The sequence below is a fragment of the Manacus candei genome, unplaced genomic scaffold, assembly GCF_025592945.1.
Source record: "Manacus candei isolate 608988 ecotype Guabito, Panama unplaced genomic scaffold, ASM2559294v1 h1tg000010l, whole genome shotgun sequence".
Classification (NCBI taxonomy): domain Eukaryota; kingdom Metazoa; phylum Chordata; class Aves; order Passeriformes; family Pipridae; genus Manacus; species Manacus candei.
The window spans coordinates 1763759-1780216 of NW_026138058.1; the positions used below are offsets into that span (position 1 = coordinate 1763759).

Genomic DNA, 16458 nt, shown 5'->3' on the forward strand with positions numbered 1-16458 from the left:
AATTAATGGGGATTAGAGTCTTCTAAGGAGGTAGATTGTGTCAGAACATTCTGTTGTATCACCATCCTTATTACTAAACTATCATGGGGATAGTACATTGTACATTCCCTGTTTGACTAAAAGCTACTGTTTACCAATTAATGAAAATAAACTGACAGATAATCTGACAGCTTTTGGGCTGTTGTGTTATTTGATGAGGGCCAAATAAAGGTGCCTGGGGCTTTTGGTACCATTTCTATCTGCAAACATGTGCATGTGGAGCTCTGGTGAGCACTGAGGAACCATTTGCAGAGCTCCTCTTTTGGTTGGAACTGATTCAGTTCATGGGACCATTCCACAACCCAGAGTCCCACTGCTCCTGCCTTGGACACAGCTGATCCTCAATTTTGAAGCCATTCTCTGTGGGTAAAAAGGCTGCCCCAGGATTTTACCTGCAGTGTAATGTTGCCTATTAATAATATGAGAATTATATGGGCTGATTTCAGTTTGCTGTTCTTTTTCAGTGGACTACCCCTGCCTTTGATTTAGAACATGACCTGATTCATGAAACATATTCTGACAATAGGATTTAATCTAGGTAAATCCAGTCAAACAGTTGGTTTCTGCTCTAAACTTTATAATTACATTAACCTTAAGCATCATATGAAGTTTCATTCACAACACTTGGACATTAAATGAACCATTAGTTAGTGTAGGATTATGTTGCTGTTGGAATGGACTGCGACACGAAAAAAAAGGTTCAGCAAACTTTATTCCCAGAAAAAAGCAGAACCTGGGGCTACTTTCGCAGCCCCTTAAATACAGATTTTGGACACATGTATTTCACACGGATAGGTTAGTTCAAACTCACACACTAGAATTCTTACAGCTAATAGGTGGATTCTCTAAACTCTACTTTCTCATAACAACCCTGTTCTTTCCCACAACAGTCCTGCACACCTGCTCTTATTTTTCTCTCATGTTGATGTTTTTCCCAACCACTCTCGTTCAAAACAGGTCCTTGTTCTCATGAGACAGTGCTCCTGTTCTCATGAGACAGTGTTCTCTGTTCCCACGGGACAGCTTCCTCAGGATGCATCAGTATGTTGTCAGGATCAGGGCCTCCATTTTCAGTCACTCTCTTTCAGTCCATCTCAGGGGTATACTTTGATCTGGTCAACATCTATTGCTTCGTCAGTATGTGCCAAGGTGCCGACAAACCCACTGTCAACCCCGACAGGATTAGAGCAACATCAAAGCCCTCACAGATTTTCAGCATTATGCAAAATCTCTCATTTTCCTTTTGACTTAGAGCACCATGAAGATGATAGGTTGTGTATAATAATTATACTAGCAATTTTTTTTCTTGTCCATGGGTAAGGCTGTGTCAGCATTTCTGTTATAATCCCATAGTTTCAAAGGACTTTACTACTTGTCCATAAGAATTCGTTTTGGGATAGAATTTGGTATTAAACTCTCATCCTTGGATAAAGAGAAGAAAAACTATTTAAACACTCAGTGACTACTTCCTGCTTTTAGAGATTGTATGTGCATTTTAAAGCAGTCAGTCAGTGCCTGAAAATTTTCTGCCAGTTTTGCAATTCCAAACCAGCTCTTTTTTTCTACAGCAAACCTTGTCAGGTTTCTATTAGTCTGCTTGGAGGATTTGTTCATTCTCCTTCCTGAAGCAGAGTCAGGACAAAGGGTCACAGATACAAAGCACTCAAATCTCAGAGTAAACTTTACCAGTGACCTCTGACACCAGGGCTACTGCATGGAATCCTCTGACACAGAAGAGTGGTGAGATTGTAAAGTGGAATATGTGCAAAGAGTGAGATGGGAATAAAAACAAGCCTCTGGGAAAGGTTCAGTGATTTTAGAGCAGCTACACAGACCTAGCACACTGTGTTCACTAAAAAGAAAATGGTTACAGATGAGGATGAAGAGCTGAGGGGGTTTTTTACTTGAGAGGAATGCCCTGGTGATGCTCACATTAGGAGCATGTGTTCTAGAAGGATGAATTGCCTCGGGGGAGTTGTGTAGGGGAGGCTGAGGAAATCATACTTATGCATTAGAAAAAAGATGGTGTTGCCAGAAGAGTAAGTTAAGAGATGTAAGTAGGGTATCTTGTGACAGCACTTTATAAACTGTCCCTGTGCTGGGCTAACTCTCCAAATTGCTACCAGCAGCTATAGACAGCAGGTTGTCAACAGAGAATTACCCTGCAAATGTAAGGCATAAACCTTAAGAGCTGTGGGCTGGGTGTATCACAGCCTTCTTCTCTGGGAGTTCTCAGACACAACATGTCTTTGGGTACTATGATTTGATTTTCCCTTTTTACTGCAGGCACTGTGCTATCTTTGCTCTAATTACAGAGTCAGAAAGTCACAGAAGGATAGCATTATAGATTGGCTGGGATTGGAAGGCATCTTTAAAGGCTATCTAGTCTGACCCCTTTGTTGTGGGCAGGGGTATCTTCCAGTAGACCAGGTTAGTCAAAGCCCTGTTCAACCTGACCTTGAACACTTCCAGTGATGGGCCATCCACCACTGCTCTGGGCAACACGTTCCAGTGCCTCACCATGAAAAAAAAGTTCATCATCATGTACAATCTAAATCTACCCTCTTTCAGTTTAAAACCATTGCCCCCTGTCTTGTCACTACAGATCCTGGTAGAAAGTCTTCCTCCATATTTCTCATAAGCCTCCTTTAATTATTAAAAAGCTGCAATGAGGTCTCCCTGGACCCTTTTCTTCTCCAGGTCACACAGCCCCAGCTCTCTCAGCCTGTCTTCATAGGAGATGTGCTCCAATCCTCTGACCACCTTTGTGTCTTTCTCTTATCCCAAACTGAGTCCTCTTAATGCAAGAAGAGGGTGAATGCAGGACTCAGGGTCCAGACCTGTCTCTAATATAATTTCTGATGAGCAGTTGCTGCAGATCATGTGTGATTAACATGTACATGACTAAACTAATCCCAGCAGTGATGTCTGGGAGAGGCTCCACATATCACACTGGAAAGACGGAAGAATGAGTTCAAAACAGTAAAAGCCTGTGATCAATGTTAGGCCATCAGCCAAATCTCCTCAACCCCCCTTCTGTTTCAGACATTTTCTCGTAGTCTTCTTTAACTTCACTCCCCAAATGTATCTATATTGCTTCCCCAAAGCTTCATGGTGAGAATCCAGTTACACAAATTCCCTTGACATGTGATGTATTTTTCCAGAGTTCTGGCACCTGCCATGGATCAGTTCGGGATGTTCTTATTTTTCAGACCTGTTCACTGGAAGAAACTGTCTATGAACTTCAGTTTCAGCTGAAGCACTGGGCTCCTGTGTATGTGGATCACGTTATCATTGTAGAGCAATTGGACCTTGACTTTGTACCCAACACAAGTACCATGGCTCTTCCCTGACCCCTGGCTCTGGCCCATCTTTCCACTCTCTCTCTACTGTTTCTGTCCTGTTTACACAGTGAACTGTGTGTGCCTGGGATTGTCTTTCACACTGCTTGTGTGTCCTGGGATCAGAATCTCTGAGGTGCTCTGTAGGCTTTTCTATACTGAAAACCAGCTCTCTATAGTTAACGCTGTGCCAAACACAGAACAGGGTAGGTGAACTTGGTGTTGAATGGTGGATTTATTTAACTTCCGACAACTTCAGGCACCTCAGAACTGGACAATACATCATTCTCCTCTTCAGTGAACGTGGCCAGAGCATGAGTAGGCACAGCTGCACAGACATGAAGTGATTGTTCAGCAGGGAGCTCACGGCCATCGTGCTCCAGGCTGAGGGCAGCCTGCTGGGGGATGCTGCACTGGTCTGCAGGACCATAGAATCATAGAATCAGCTGGGTTGGAAGGGACCTCCAAAATCATCAAGTCCAACCCTTAATCCAACCCCGCCATGGTTCCCAGCCCATGGCACTGATACCACATCCAGTCTCAGCTTAAAAACCTCCAGGGACGGAGAATCCACCACTTCCCTGGGCAGCCCATTCCAATGGCTGAGCACCCTCTCTGCAAAGAAATTCTTTCTAATATCCAACCTAACCCTCCCCTGGCACAGCTGCAGACCCAGCCCTCTTGTCTTGCTGAGAGTTGCCTGGGAAAAGAGACCAACCCCCCCTGGCTCCCCCCTCCTGTCAGGGAGTTGCAGAGAGTGAGGAGGTCTCCCCTGAGCCTCCTCTTCTCCAGGCTGAGCCCCCCCAGCTCCCTCAGCCTCTCCTCACAGCACTTGTGCTCCAGTCCCTTCCCCAGCCTCGTTGCTCTCCTCTGGCCCTGCTCCAGCCCCTCCATGTCCTTCCTGAGCTGAGGGCCCAGAACTGGACACAGCACTCCAGGGGTGGCCTCACCAGTGCTGAGTCCAGGGCAAGAATCACTTCCTTGGACCTGTTGGCCACCCTGTTCCTGATCCAGGCCAGGATCCATTGGCCTTCTTGTCCCCCTGGGCACACTCTGGCTCCTGTTCATCTCCCTGGTTTGTCCCTACCACCTTAACAGAAAGATGTCTTGTCCTCTGCCTGGCCTGTGTCAATTGTTCAGACTCAAAACCTGGCTGCAGTTGTGCTTCTTTGCTCCTTAATTAGAGAACTCCAGAGAGGAGATCCTTGGTGAAGGGAGGACCTTGGTCAGGAAGGACTACTGAGTTAGAGTACTGTATTTAAGCTGTCTCAGTTTGGGCTGAACTGCTCAGGATTCTGTTAAGTTACTGGCAGAGTCATTCTTCACAGCTGTCAGCCCTTATCTGTTCACTAGAAGGATCATTAATACAGCTAAAATGGAGCATCTGTCACTCTTGTGCTAACAGGCAGCATACTTCCCATAAGTTCTATTTAAAAGCAGCTGGGTTCAGATTATTTAGTGTTTGCTTCAAAGAACAGTAAAACTTTACTACATTACCCTTTTGTTACTGTTATGAGCTCTTTCAAAAAGTTCTGCACCATACATTTGTCCAGACAAAGTGACGTGCATTTTCTTGCTACTGTGTGTCAGGATGAAGCAAAGGAATGGCAAAATAATGAAAGCTAGGAAGATGACCAAGTATCAACCACATTTTAATTGCACAGTTAATAAAAACAGGTTGCCGTAACTCAAAGTCTTTCGCTGTTATGCTCAAAAACAGTGTGAAAATCTGGATAGGAAAAAAAAATCAAGACATGAAATGTCTTCAAGGAGCTGTTTTATAAATGTTTGAGTTACATCTAACCTATTTAGCTGAATACTGCACTCCTCTGGAATTTAATGTTGGTGGAAAATAGTCTGAAGAGCATCCAAACATCCTCTCTAACCATAATGATTTTATAAAACCCAGCTTATTTTGTCAGTTTTTAACTGATGACTTTCCCAGTCCTGCAGTAAGGTTTCTCTAGTCCTTGTTATAATGTCATTTCTCAATTTCACAGGTATTTCAGTTTGTTTGTTTGGGTTTTTTTTGCTTATTTCTTCCTTTTAATTTCTCTTGTAATCTTCAAGGTAAAGAATATATTTATATTTTTGGTTTGAAATTGCCAGAACCATTTTCATCTTGGAGTCTGCTCCAGCTTCTGACAAGATTATTACTTGACATCTAGATTTGAATTTTCATGTTATCACACTCTATTTTTGCTGGTTGACTCTAGATTATACTTGTTTCTTGGATATGGTTTCTGTTCTGGGTGGTAATTTACAAAAAACCTAGGTAGATTACCCCTGCAAAAGTGATGCTGTTTGTATCAAAACATGTGACTAGTATTTAGAAAAATGACGATTATCTGGCCCAAAGTCCTGAATCTAGCACTGTGGAAACTGAGCCTGAAATAATTCATCTAGACACTAGAGGCAAAATTGCAAAGCTCAGAGGAAAGTGGCTTAACTTTGGAAATTTATTTTCAGAACTCGTCTTGGCCTTGGGCTGGAATAGATGTAGTCCATAAAAAATAAGTTCCTTTTTATTATTTTCAAGAGATGATTTTAGGGTGTTCTTGGCTTGATAGGGACCTATTCTGAAGAATTCTTAAGTGACCACATAACCACACAAGTGCAATGAGAAACTCAGATGGAAATCAATTCCCAGCACATCTTTCTTTTCCTGGCTCTCTATGGGTTCTCCTTACCCTGACTTAATTTATGAGGAGAGTAAAAGAAGGATCTTGACTATGTGCGAAGTAAAGAAAAGCTTATTCCAGGGGTACAGTTTTAATTTTTAAAATACACCAGCTCTGACCCCTTCTGTTTTGCACCTTTTACAATCACTTACACAAGGAATGAGGGAATGCAAAATGCTTCCCTTAGCTTAGTTCAGCCAAAATGGTATAAAACCCAAAGCTGTTTGATGACAGAGTTCAGGTAGAGCTTCACTAGGCACCAAGCACAGGCAGATGATGTGGGAATTGAACTGTGTTAACTGGCATTTTCCAAGAAATCTATCAATTTTTTTACTAAAGCCCTACATTAAGTCATGTGCCTACCTGGTAATTGTTTATTTAAGCACAGCTTTATTGCAGTGATACTGTTAGCCTTCATATTCACTTTGAAAATTGTTTAAGAAAAAGAATAAACTGAAGAACATGAGTTTGGTAACTTTTTTCAGGCGCTTGGCAAACTCTGCTCTCACATTTGGTGACATAAGCTGCTGATGTCTTGATTTTTGAATAAGCAATCCAAGGTCATTTTTTTTTTTTTTTTAACATGCTTTCATGGATTTCTCAGGCTTCCCAAACATTATTTACATGTTTAAATTCCCATGATAAATTTTGGCCTTTGGAAACCACAAAAACGGATAAAGAGATAAAAAAATTAGCATTTCGAATTTTTGTGTTGATTTAAAAGATGTGGATATTCTAAATATTTTAGAATATCTTTAGAATATTTTAGAACATCCACTTCCTGTTCCCTACTTGCCCCACTGGCAATTCAAATCCTCTTTACTCTGAAACAATATGAATTACCAGAGAAGTAGTGAAACGGTCTTACAAAAAGGGACTAAAAGGTTATGCAATTCAGGGAAGAGTTTTTTTAGCGTGCTCAAAACAACTCATTTTGCAGTACATTACCCGAAGCACTCTGATGACAACAAAGCAGTCATCCTAAAAAGGAAGTGATTTGATTACACCACCGGCTGAAAGGCTTTGATATTGCTGGAGGAAATGCCACATTTCCTAATGAAGCGTTAGGAGGCGAACTAGAAACATTTCTGACTAATGACAAATGTGGGAGAGGAAAACTGCCACCGTTCCGAAGGTACCGGTCGTTAAGGAATAAACGCTGGGTCTTGGAGGGAAAAAGTGTTGGAGGAGAAAATGTGCTCATCACTTATGATGACAGACAGTTTTTAAAGTGCATCGAGCTACTCGGTGAAACAGATATGTCAATCTAGACAAGACAGATCAGGTACCAGAAGCAGTCTCAAAACTTCAAGTTATTTTATCGTTGCTGATAGAGTGTCTCAAGGTAGCTCATGTGGGTTAACTAAGTTAATGTGGGTTAATTAAATAGCTCTTGTAGGTGTCTCACAGAGACTGTTTGTCAGGACATATATTCACGACTTCACAGACTTTTAATAGGGCAGCTGGGATCTCTAATTCCCACAATTTAGGCTCCACTAATGACGTGAGATATGGTGGCATTGTCTCTGCATGTCCCATCTTCCTCATTCTGAGCTGGAGTCTGCTGTGTTAAAAATTAAAATCTCTATTATTCATTAAACAATCTAAATTCATTATATTACAGTCAGCCTATACAGAAACCTGAAATGTTGAGGAAATGCATTTGCTGAGCAAAACTGTGAAAGTAAACTCTTTTTCTAGCCATCTACAACTCAGTGAAGCATGATTTATTAGTGTTAAATACTTCAGAGTACTACCTTTTCCATTTATCAAACAATGGGATGGATGCATAATCTTAAAAGCAGCAATTGAGATTTCACATATGAAACTTCTAACAATGACAGCTAATTAATTATAGCTCATTTAAGCCACAAAGTAAAATTGACTTCAGCTTTTGCATCACACCATCACACTTTCCTACAAAATTATTTTCTTCCCCCCCCCCTCCCTGCAGCATGTAATGGGTGTGGGATCTTCAGCTAGATGGGTCTTCAGGTTGGGTCCTCAACATCTTTATCCGTTTTTCCAGCCTCTCCATCCATTCATTTCTGAGCCTAGGGACAGAAACACGGATCAGCTTGTCCCCATATTCTTACAGGGAACAGATTTCGGTTCTTTTTCCCAGTTGTCATGCAAATCGTCCTGCCCCTGCGGAGTTCTTTGCTGGATAAATCCGGGTGAGGGCTCCCCTGAGCTCTGTGTTTCATTGTCACCTCTCCATCGCCTGTGTGCCAGAGGGGTTTGTCACCCGCCCTGGAGATCTCCTGCCACCTGCTGGGTCACAGCACCCAGCACCTCCCCGGTCCCCTCCTCCTCCTCAGCGCTACCCAGCTGGGCTTGCTCATGTTCAGACTTCTGTTAGACCCACAACAGACCCCTTCAGGTGACAGCTGGCACTTTGCTTTCCTTTTGGAAGTTTCTAGGTGCCACAGAAAGACTTACTCAAATAGAAAAGGAAGGAATTTCCTGAGTGAGGAGGTGAAGCATTGAGATCAGGTTTGTTGCAGATGGATAAAACATGCTAGAGACTCATTCCAGCGTTCCTCCATCCAGGGTTGTTAATGTAAGACCCTCCTTGCTTTTAGTGTTCAAGCATCAGTGCAGAGAGGTATGAGAGAGACTCTGAGAAAATGCTTTCTCACTGAATGATCTCCAGCCAAAATAACTATAATAAATAACTAAAATATATATCTTTGTATATGCCTTCCACTTGCAGAGACATAATGAGAAGTAGAAGTACTGATCTGTTTGCAGGCTGGTCTTTCTCACTGTGATTGATTCCAGTAAATGTGACTGACTGAGGTAAATATGGCTATGAATGGTGGTTGCCTTAGTCAGTTAGTATGCTTGGATCGTCTGCTTTACAATGGAATTACCCTACATAAATAAAACAGTCCTAAATAATTCAGACTCTATTTTTATGAAAAAAAGCCACAGGGAAGGAAGGTAGGCCAGGTACTCTGCTCTGAACATAAGCCTTTATGTTCAAGACAAGCCTGCACTGTTAGATGTTGTTCTGACAACTCCAGAAAGTTCTGTGTTTTGGGCCCATTATTCTCCTATCCCGAGAAGTCACAGCTTAGACACATTAACCATGCCAATTTGGGAAGCTCTACTATTTTCCATAGACCAAAACGACTTTCTGATTTCGTCGCATGATTTAAGTATAGGTATCACTTTTCCTTAAAAAACCCCAAACAGTTACAACGCAAAATCAAATAACCTTTCTGGGTGCAGATTACCCACTTTGTCAGAGCACTTCTTCGCTGACGTTCCTTCTCGTTTTGCAGGTACCGAGTTTGTTGCTCGATGGTCTTTTCCCAGAAGTTCCTCAGGTCACTGGTCTCACATCCCCGCACCTCGTGCCTCATATATTGGCTGTTCATTTTCTCTAGGGGAGAAATTTGAAACGACCACAGGACAAGTTACTGGTTCCTCATCCATTTTCATGGCTGTAGCACACTCTGGATGTTTTGGGCTTTCATAGCATTAGGGCTACACAGTCCCTGTTTTAGCAGGAGCAGGATGAGTGGGAATGACACTATTTAAGCTTTTCTTTTGTAGCTCTGACACTCGAGGGTGTGCTGTCGACAGTGATCTGAGTTCCTACTCCTTCACCTAAAATATCTCTCACTTACATCTGAATGTGACCTTTAAGATCACAATCCAGGATGGTTCTGTTGTATTCGCTGATTTAGCCATTAAGGTACCTTTTCCTGTACTCAAAAATAGAAGGAAAATATAAAAATTGGCACATCTATTGGGGTTTTTGGCCTCACTGTTTTCATGTGCATCAAATGATGAAGTGACTATTGTTCTGGTAACTTGCTGCTAATCATTCTAACACTTATCATCTTCATTTGGAAATGGAGAAAATTTGTATGTATTAAAGTATGTACATAATTTCATAGCATGCTGACTCACAAAAGCCTTCTTACTTGCTAAATATTTTACCCTCTTCTACAATTCTCAAAGTAGAGCCAATTTGTTTAATATATTTATATATTTGTGACAATTGTGTACTTTCCCCTCTATTTAATGTCATCTTAAAAATAGATTTTGGAGTGAATCTTGTCCTAGGGAAAGAATATCTGTCTCAGGATGACTTTTCATGGGCTAATAGTCAATTCCCTCTATCCCACATCGCAGCCAGGAAATCATTTCATTATTTTCAAAACTTCATTAAATATGGAATTAGTATATCCATGCTGCCTTTCAAATTGCTGTGTGGTTTTGCATGAACGTGCCATTATAATATTTTCCAGAACATTTAATTTTTTTAACAAGTATTTAGGGCTCTCTCATGCATTGTTTGAATCCATGGCAATTATTTGTAATTTATGTTAATCAGAGCCATAGGGAGATAGTAAACAAGCCCCTCAAGGCTAGCTTGGAAAAGCTTGACGAAATTGCAGCCATTCCCCTGCCAGGTATCATAAGAAAATAGAAAACTGGGAACTGATAATCTTCAAATAATTTCAGTTGGCTGTTTTGTGAAAAATTGAGAGACACATTATAAAGACTCTGTGAGCAGAGGACAAAACCAGCCCTTCTGAAGAGGTCCCTTTTCTTGTTGGGATTTCCCTGTGACTTCACGGTGGTTCCCCGTAAAACCTCCATATGCTAACTCATGGCCTCCATATGATAGAAGCACAGTACCTGAGCCTGAACTTTGCAAAAAAAAAAATTACTGGGCATATTTTCAGGTCCTGAACAAATTACAGCTGGATGTGTAAGTGTTGACATTAGTCTGAAATGTGAATTGCAAGTATATCTCAAGCTGTGCTATGGGATAACCAATTCCAGGTCAAAAAGTTCATTTAATACGAGTATGGGTTTTCATAAAACATATGTATTCTATAAATATCCACATATATATCAATGCTAACCCAAACAATTCTTTCCAGGTGGCAGTTACTACCCTTTCAAACCTTTTGTGTACCAGGGACAATCTACAAATGTATGAAAAATGTATGGTAACAGCCATCTGGGTAAGACTAATGGACTTTCCACTCTAGGAGTTAATCTCTGAGAATAACTCTTTCTGGAGATCAGAAAGCAAAGTTCCCATACATCTCTGGGGCTCTGAAATAAATTGCCAGGAAATAATGTCTCCTGGTTTCTTTATCAGAAGAGATACCAAGGCATAATAACTTCATCCCTCTGAATTATTATGTATTCTTGTTTAATACCCTGTGGATGTGTCTTTTATATATATATATAAATATATATTTATATTTACATATATATATATATATAAAAGGGTAAATATTACTCCTGAATAAGGCAAAGTTATGGAACTCATTGCTTTAAGGTATAATTGAGCCCATTCATATACTTTCAGAATACACATATTGTTTACTGGTTTTAAATGCTCTGCCTCATGGTTTGGTCGTATTATATATAAATTCTTGATGCTGGCTTGAATGTATTTTATAGATGTGACCTGCCCCTACAGCAAAAAATCCCAAGGAAAAATTGTAAAGCCAGTAAAAGAGATATTCAGAATTAGTTTCTCTTGCTGTTCACCTCACATCTGGTGCTGGCATTATTTAGAAGAATGTTAGAAATCTGTAGAGACTACAAATTTTGTATAATACTACCCACTAGGAGGTCTTCTTTTTTTTTTTATAGGTATGGGGAACAGAATTAGTGCTTTTCTCTATTATCTATGATGTTTTCTTTCTGTGTGCTTGATGAGGCACACTAAGAGCATTGTCCAAGCCATCATTCCTTTGTAACCTTTTATATTGTGTTAACATATGGATATGATGGTGCTGAATTTTCTCTTCCTAAGTCTAAACATTCCTCTTTGTTTTCATTCCCCCTAATTCTGGAGAACAACTATGGGCAAATATCAAAGTTACTGAATGTCGAATTTCTGCATCGTTACTTTGCTGATCCTTATATGTCCTTGATAAACACCAGTGTGTAAATGTGCCAGCATCTGCTTCTCTGAACTGTAGAATCACCCTACCCTAAATTGCTTTGTGTTCCAAACTGTCTCTTTGAGCCTGTTCACATGGTGATTGCAGGAACCGCACAAAAACCCCACTGAAGTAACTCACCTGGTTTCTTTTGCCTTTATGTTGGAATTCCCCTCTGTCCTGCCATCCATTCCAAAACTGTTGCCATAAACCTGTGTGTGAGCAACCAGGGATATCAAACCTGGTCTATCAGTGTGTCACTAGTTCTCAGTGGTAGGAATTCTTTATATTCCCTCCTGCTTCAGCTTTCTGCAGAGGAGAGCTACACGACTTAAGCCTGTTATTGTGGCTTTGCAGTAGCTGTTATCACCTGGAAACAGTTTATTTTCATGCTTAGGAGCCTCATTCAAAGTAGTCAGGATAAGGGACCTCGTGTAATAGGGAAAGAGAAGAATAGAAAGACGTCATGGAAGCAGCCTCCAAATCAGCCTGAACAAATAAACTCTGTGTATGGTACAATAATGGGCAGAAATACCCTGTTAAAGCACATAGGCAGTTGTGATGCACTTTTATAGATCTTGCAGTTAGTTCTGACTTCAACTCCCCTGCCTCAGCTAGGACTAAATGAAGCTTTATTTAAGCCTCTAGTGACAATCCTTCCAGAGGACAATAACGAGAGGCTCTTCCTGGTAATCTTCTCTGACAGAGCCCTGGTTGCAAGCCAGTGAACAAATGTAGCTGCTCTCAAACAAAGGGAATAACACAATAAGCTTTGGGAAGGTTTTATCCAATACATGATGAAGATGATTGCTTATTTTTTCATTTAATAATTTTCCAGGGGGTTGATATTATTTAGGCTCAATTTGCTAAAGGGGATCTTACAAAGTTGGGGGAGCTGCGATACTGTCACTGTTAGCCGGAACTCAAAAATTATGCTGGCAGAACAAAATATCAATTTGATCTGACATGTTGATTTTTTGGTAAGAAAAAAAAAAATCAATAGTTTGAGGCCAAAACCTCATACTAATGAGAAACCATTAACACCATCAGAAACACATTTTTTCATGGAGACAATTGGGAGTCAAAAGTTTCTTAGCTAGAAAATGGTGTGTAAAGAAAAGTGTGAATTTTCTTCCTGTAGTAGAACACAGATTGTTATATGAAATGTTTTTAAAAATTTACAAAGCATGAGTCAAGAGAGGTATTTTTCTCCCTTCTTGTGCTTCTTCCAAAGCACAGTCAGAGCTCTCTCCCTAAAAATAATACAACATTGTATTCACCTGACTTTTCATGGACTTGCTTTGTGACCTGCTTATTATATAAATGCACTGGATTAACAAAACATTGCATGATATATGAAAGAGTAGACTATCTACACTAATGATAATATTTGATGTTCAAACAAGAGAAATCTGCTTTGATTTTAGAAAACAGGACCAGCAATCACGGCCATGATTTCCCTCCTTTTCCTTGGGTCTTGGATATGTCATTCATCTCGTGCTCCTGCAGTTGGCAGCAATTCATATCTCAGAGGGCTGACTGAAGTTTCCTTGTGCTCCCCCCTGGGAAAGCATACCGGTTTCAAGTCTAACTTAGGTCTCCAGACTCTGGATAAAACTCTTGGGAGGCAGAAGGAAGCGCTTTGGTTGAGTTCCCTGTACCCTTCAGTCTGTGTGGCAGGTTGCACAGTGCAGTTTATCTCACAAACAGCCTGAGCAGCCTGGGAGAGGTTCCTCACAGCCTGCTCTGCCTGCCTCAGTGATGGGCAGCTACAGGAGGAGCTGATCTGCAGCACCAGCCTGAGGATGGGGGAAGGCTGGTGTGGTCTTCTGGCGCATGTAAGTCCCTGACACTGTGCTGGTCTCTTTGAAAAATTCATTAGTGTGTCTTACCAGCAAAGATGTGTGATTTTGCATGTGTGCTGTACTGTTCTGCTTTCATTTGCAGTTTGGCATTGCAGACTATCAATCAATGCTTTTCCTTTGTAAACAGCATTGCCTTGGGTTTGCAGTGAAATGAGGGTATTCTAGGCAAGTGATTTATTCTGCAAGCAGTATTTCCTAGCTTGGTAGAATTTGAAGTACATGCTCTTAGCAGGATGTGTGATCAGTCAGTTCTCTGCATATAAACTTCAATCAATTTAATTGGACTTTTTGCATGTAGTGGGATTTTTCAGTGTATGGAAATGACAACTGACAATACTGACATGTGACTGGGCAATACTGGTGGGAGTTACAGGTGTGTGTCTAGCAAATCAATTCTAACAGACAAGTTTAACAGTTTTAATATGTAAGCTGAAATGTTTGCACCCAGGCACTATGTAGAAGTCTCTCTTCAAGCATTCTCTTGTTTCTAATTCCCATAGCCCATTATTGCTTTTCTGTGGAAAGCTGATGGGTCTGAGTCTATTTTTCTGATATAGAGAATAACTATTCTTCAACTACTTTGCACTGTAACAAAATTTGGACCTCTACTCATATGATAGCTTTATGACAAAGAAGTATATTAAGGCAAGGTTTGTGGTAGCTATGTGATTTTTGCATTACATACTGTTACACACTGCTCTCCACCTCCCATGCTAGTCCTCCAGCCTAGCCTGACTGATTCAGACCTCTGTTTTCAAACACCTTTCTGGCTGGTTTCCTCAGCTCTGTTGTTCCATTTGGAAAATCTCTCTCCACTTCTTGCTGGAGCTGTGTTTCATAGAATCATAGAATATGCTGAGCTTGAAGGGACCCATCAGAATCATTGAGTCCAGCTCCTGATCCTGTGCAGGACACCACTAAGAATCACAACATGTGCCTGAGAGCATTTTCTAAACACTTCTTGAACTCTGTCAGGCTTGGTGCTGTGACCACTTCCCTGGGGATCCTGTTCCAGTGCTCAGCCACCCTCTGGGGGAAGAACTTCTCCCTGATATCCAACCTAAACCTTCCCCGACTCAGTTTCAGGCCATTTCCTCAAGTCCTGTCACTGGTCACGAGAATGAAGAGATGAGTATCTGCCCCTCCACTGCCCCTCATGAGAGTGTTAAAGAAGGCAATGAGGTCTCCCCTCAAACCAAGTGGCCTCAGCAGCTCCTCATAAAGCTTTGCCTCCAAACCCTTCACCATCCTTGTGGCCCTCCTGCGGATGCTCCCTAATATATTAATGTCTTTTTTATACTGTGCTGCCCAAGACTCCACTCCTGCAGGTCTCACTAGACAATCCCTGGAGGAACTTTCCATCAGCCCCTCTGCCCCCTCAGATCCCCCCACTCCCTACCCCTGGCTCCCACACCCCCTGCCCAGGGCACACACAGCCAGGACTGTGGTGGCAGTTGCACAGGGATGAGCATCAAGAGAACAGGCATTCCTTGTGCAGTACAGAATGTCCAGATGCCTTTCCTGAGCTTTCTGTAGATTTGTTCAACTTCTATTGACTTTTAATTTTCAGTATCTAAAGCATATTTAAAGCGGTCACAGTTTGCTTTTGAGATCAAATATTGTTCCTGATCATTAGATTTTCCCCACTGCCAGATACATTTGAAGTCTGCTCCTGTGAACTACTGAATTCATAAGATCAAGTATATAGAATAAATTAATACTTATTAGTCAAGGATCTTGAACGCGCTTTGCTTTGTTGTTTGATTTTTGAGTACAGGAAGACTCAATGGTCCAGGGTCAAAGAAGATAAATCTTGCCTGGGGCCCATGTTCTTCATTAGATCATCCAATTCAGAGAAAACATGCAAGAGAAACCTATTCTGATTCATGTGAAGGTGTCTACCACCTTAAAAAAGAATTAAAAAGTCTCTCGGTGGCAGCAGATCTCTGTTAAAAAACCTTTGAGAGACGAGTGTGTGTGTGAAACCTTGGCCACCATTTAACCCATCAGTTGAGAATGTACAGCCATATCTCTTGGTGTTTTGTTCAGGATTGTGACATGGAAATTATCCATAAATATTTTTTCTGTATCAATGCTACTCATCTTCCTCAGAATTCTGCTAAACTGGGCACTCTTCCCTGGCATTTTCCTCACACTCTCATCTTTCCTAGGACATAATTTTGTGAGAATTTAAGTTAGAGAACAAACACATTTCTTTTTGTCATTATTACGGAAAACTCACTACAAAACCCAAATACTTCCTTACCTTTGGAGCTGGACTCCTCTTGCAAATAAATCCTCCGTGTGACACAAACAAATGAGGAGTTATTACCACTGCAGCCCCGGCTTCTCCAGTGTCACAGGGCAGTAATGAAATGCATCCCTCGGTACTTTTTATTTGAAGTGGAGGTAACATAAATCCTTCATCATATCAAGGCTATTTTGAACAGAACCAGCAGCAAGATAAGATCATTTAATGAACTTTGCAGCCCCCTGCCTGAGATGACCATGAAACACAGGTCCCCTTGAGAGCATGCATCCCTCCCACACTGGCAGATACCTCAAAGAGCACGACTTGGCAAGTGATGAGCATTTTCTTTAAAAT

General features: G+C 41.2%; 1 protein-coding gene across 1 annotated transcript; it reads right to left on the reverse strand.

The window, feature by feature from the left end:
- Window positions 1–5023: 5023 nt before the first annotated feature.
- LOC127466528 (protein FAM240B-like) lies at window positions 5024–16211 on the reverse strand. The gene is made up of 3 exons (XM_051777406.1): window positions 16120–16211; window positions 9308–9452; window positions 5024–8115 (listed from the first exon to the last, which is right to left on the reverse strand). Exons 2-3 carry the CDS (start codon window positions 9445–9447, stop codon window positions 8037–8039), a joined length of 219 nt encoding a protein of 72 aa, XP_051633366.1. The 5' UTR covers window positions 9448–9452; window positions 16120–16211; the 3' UTR covers window positions 5024–8036.
- Between the last annotated feature and the right edge of the window lie 247 nt (window positions 16212–16458).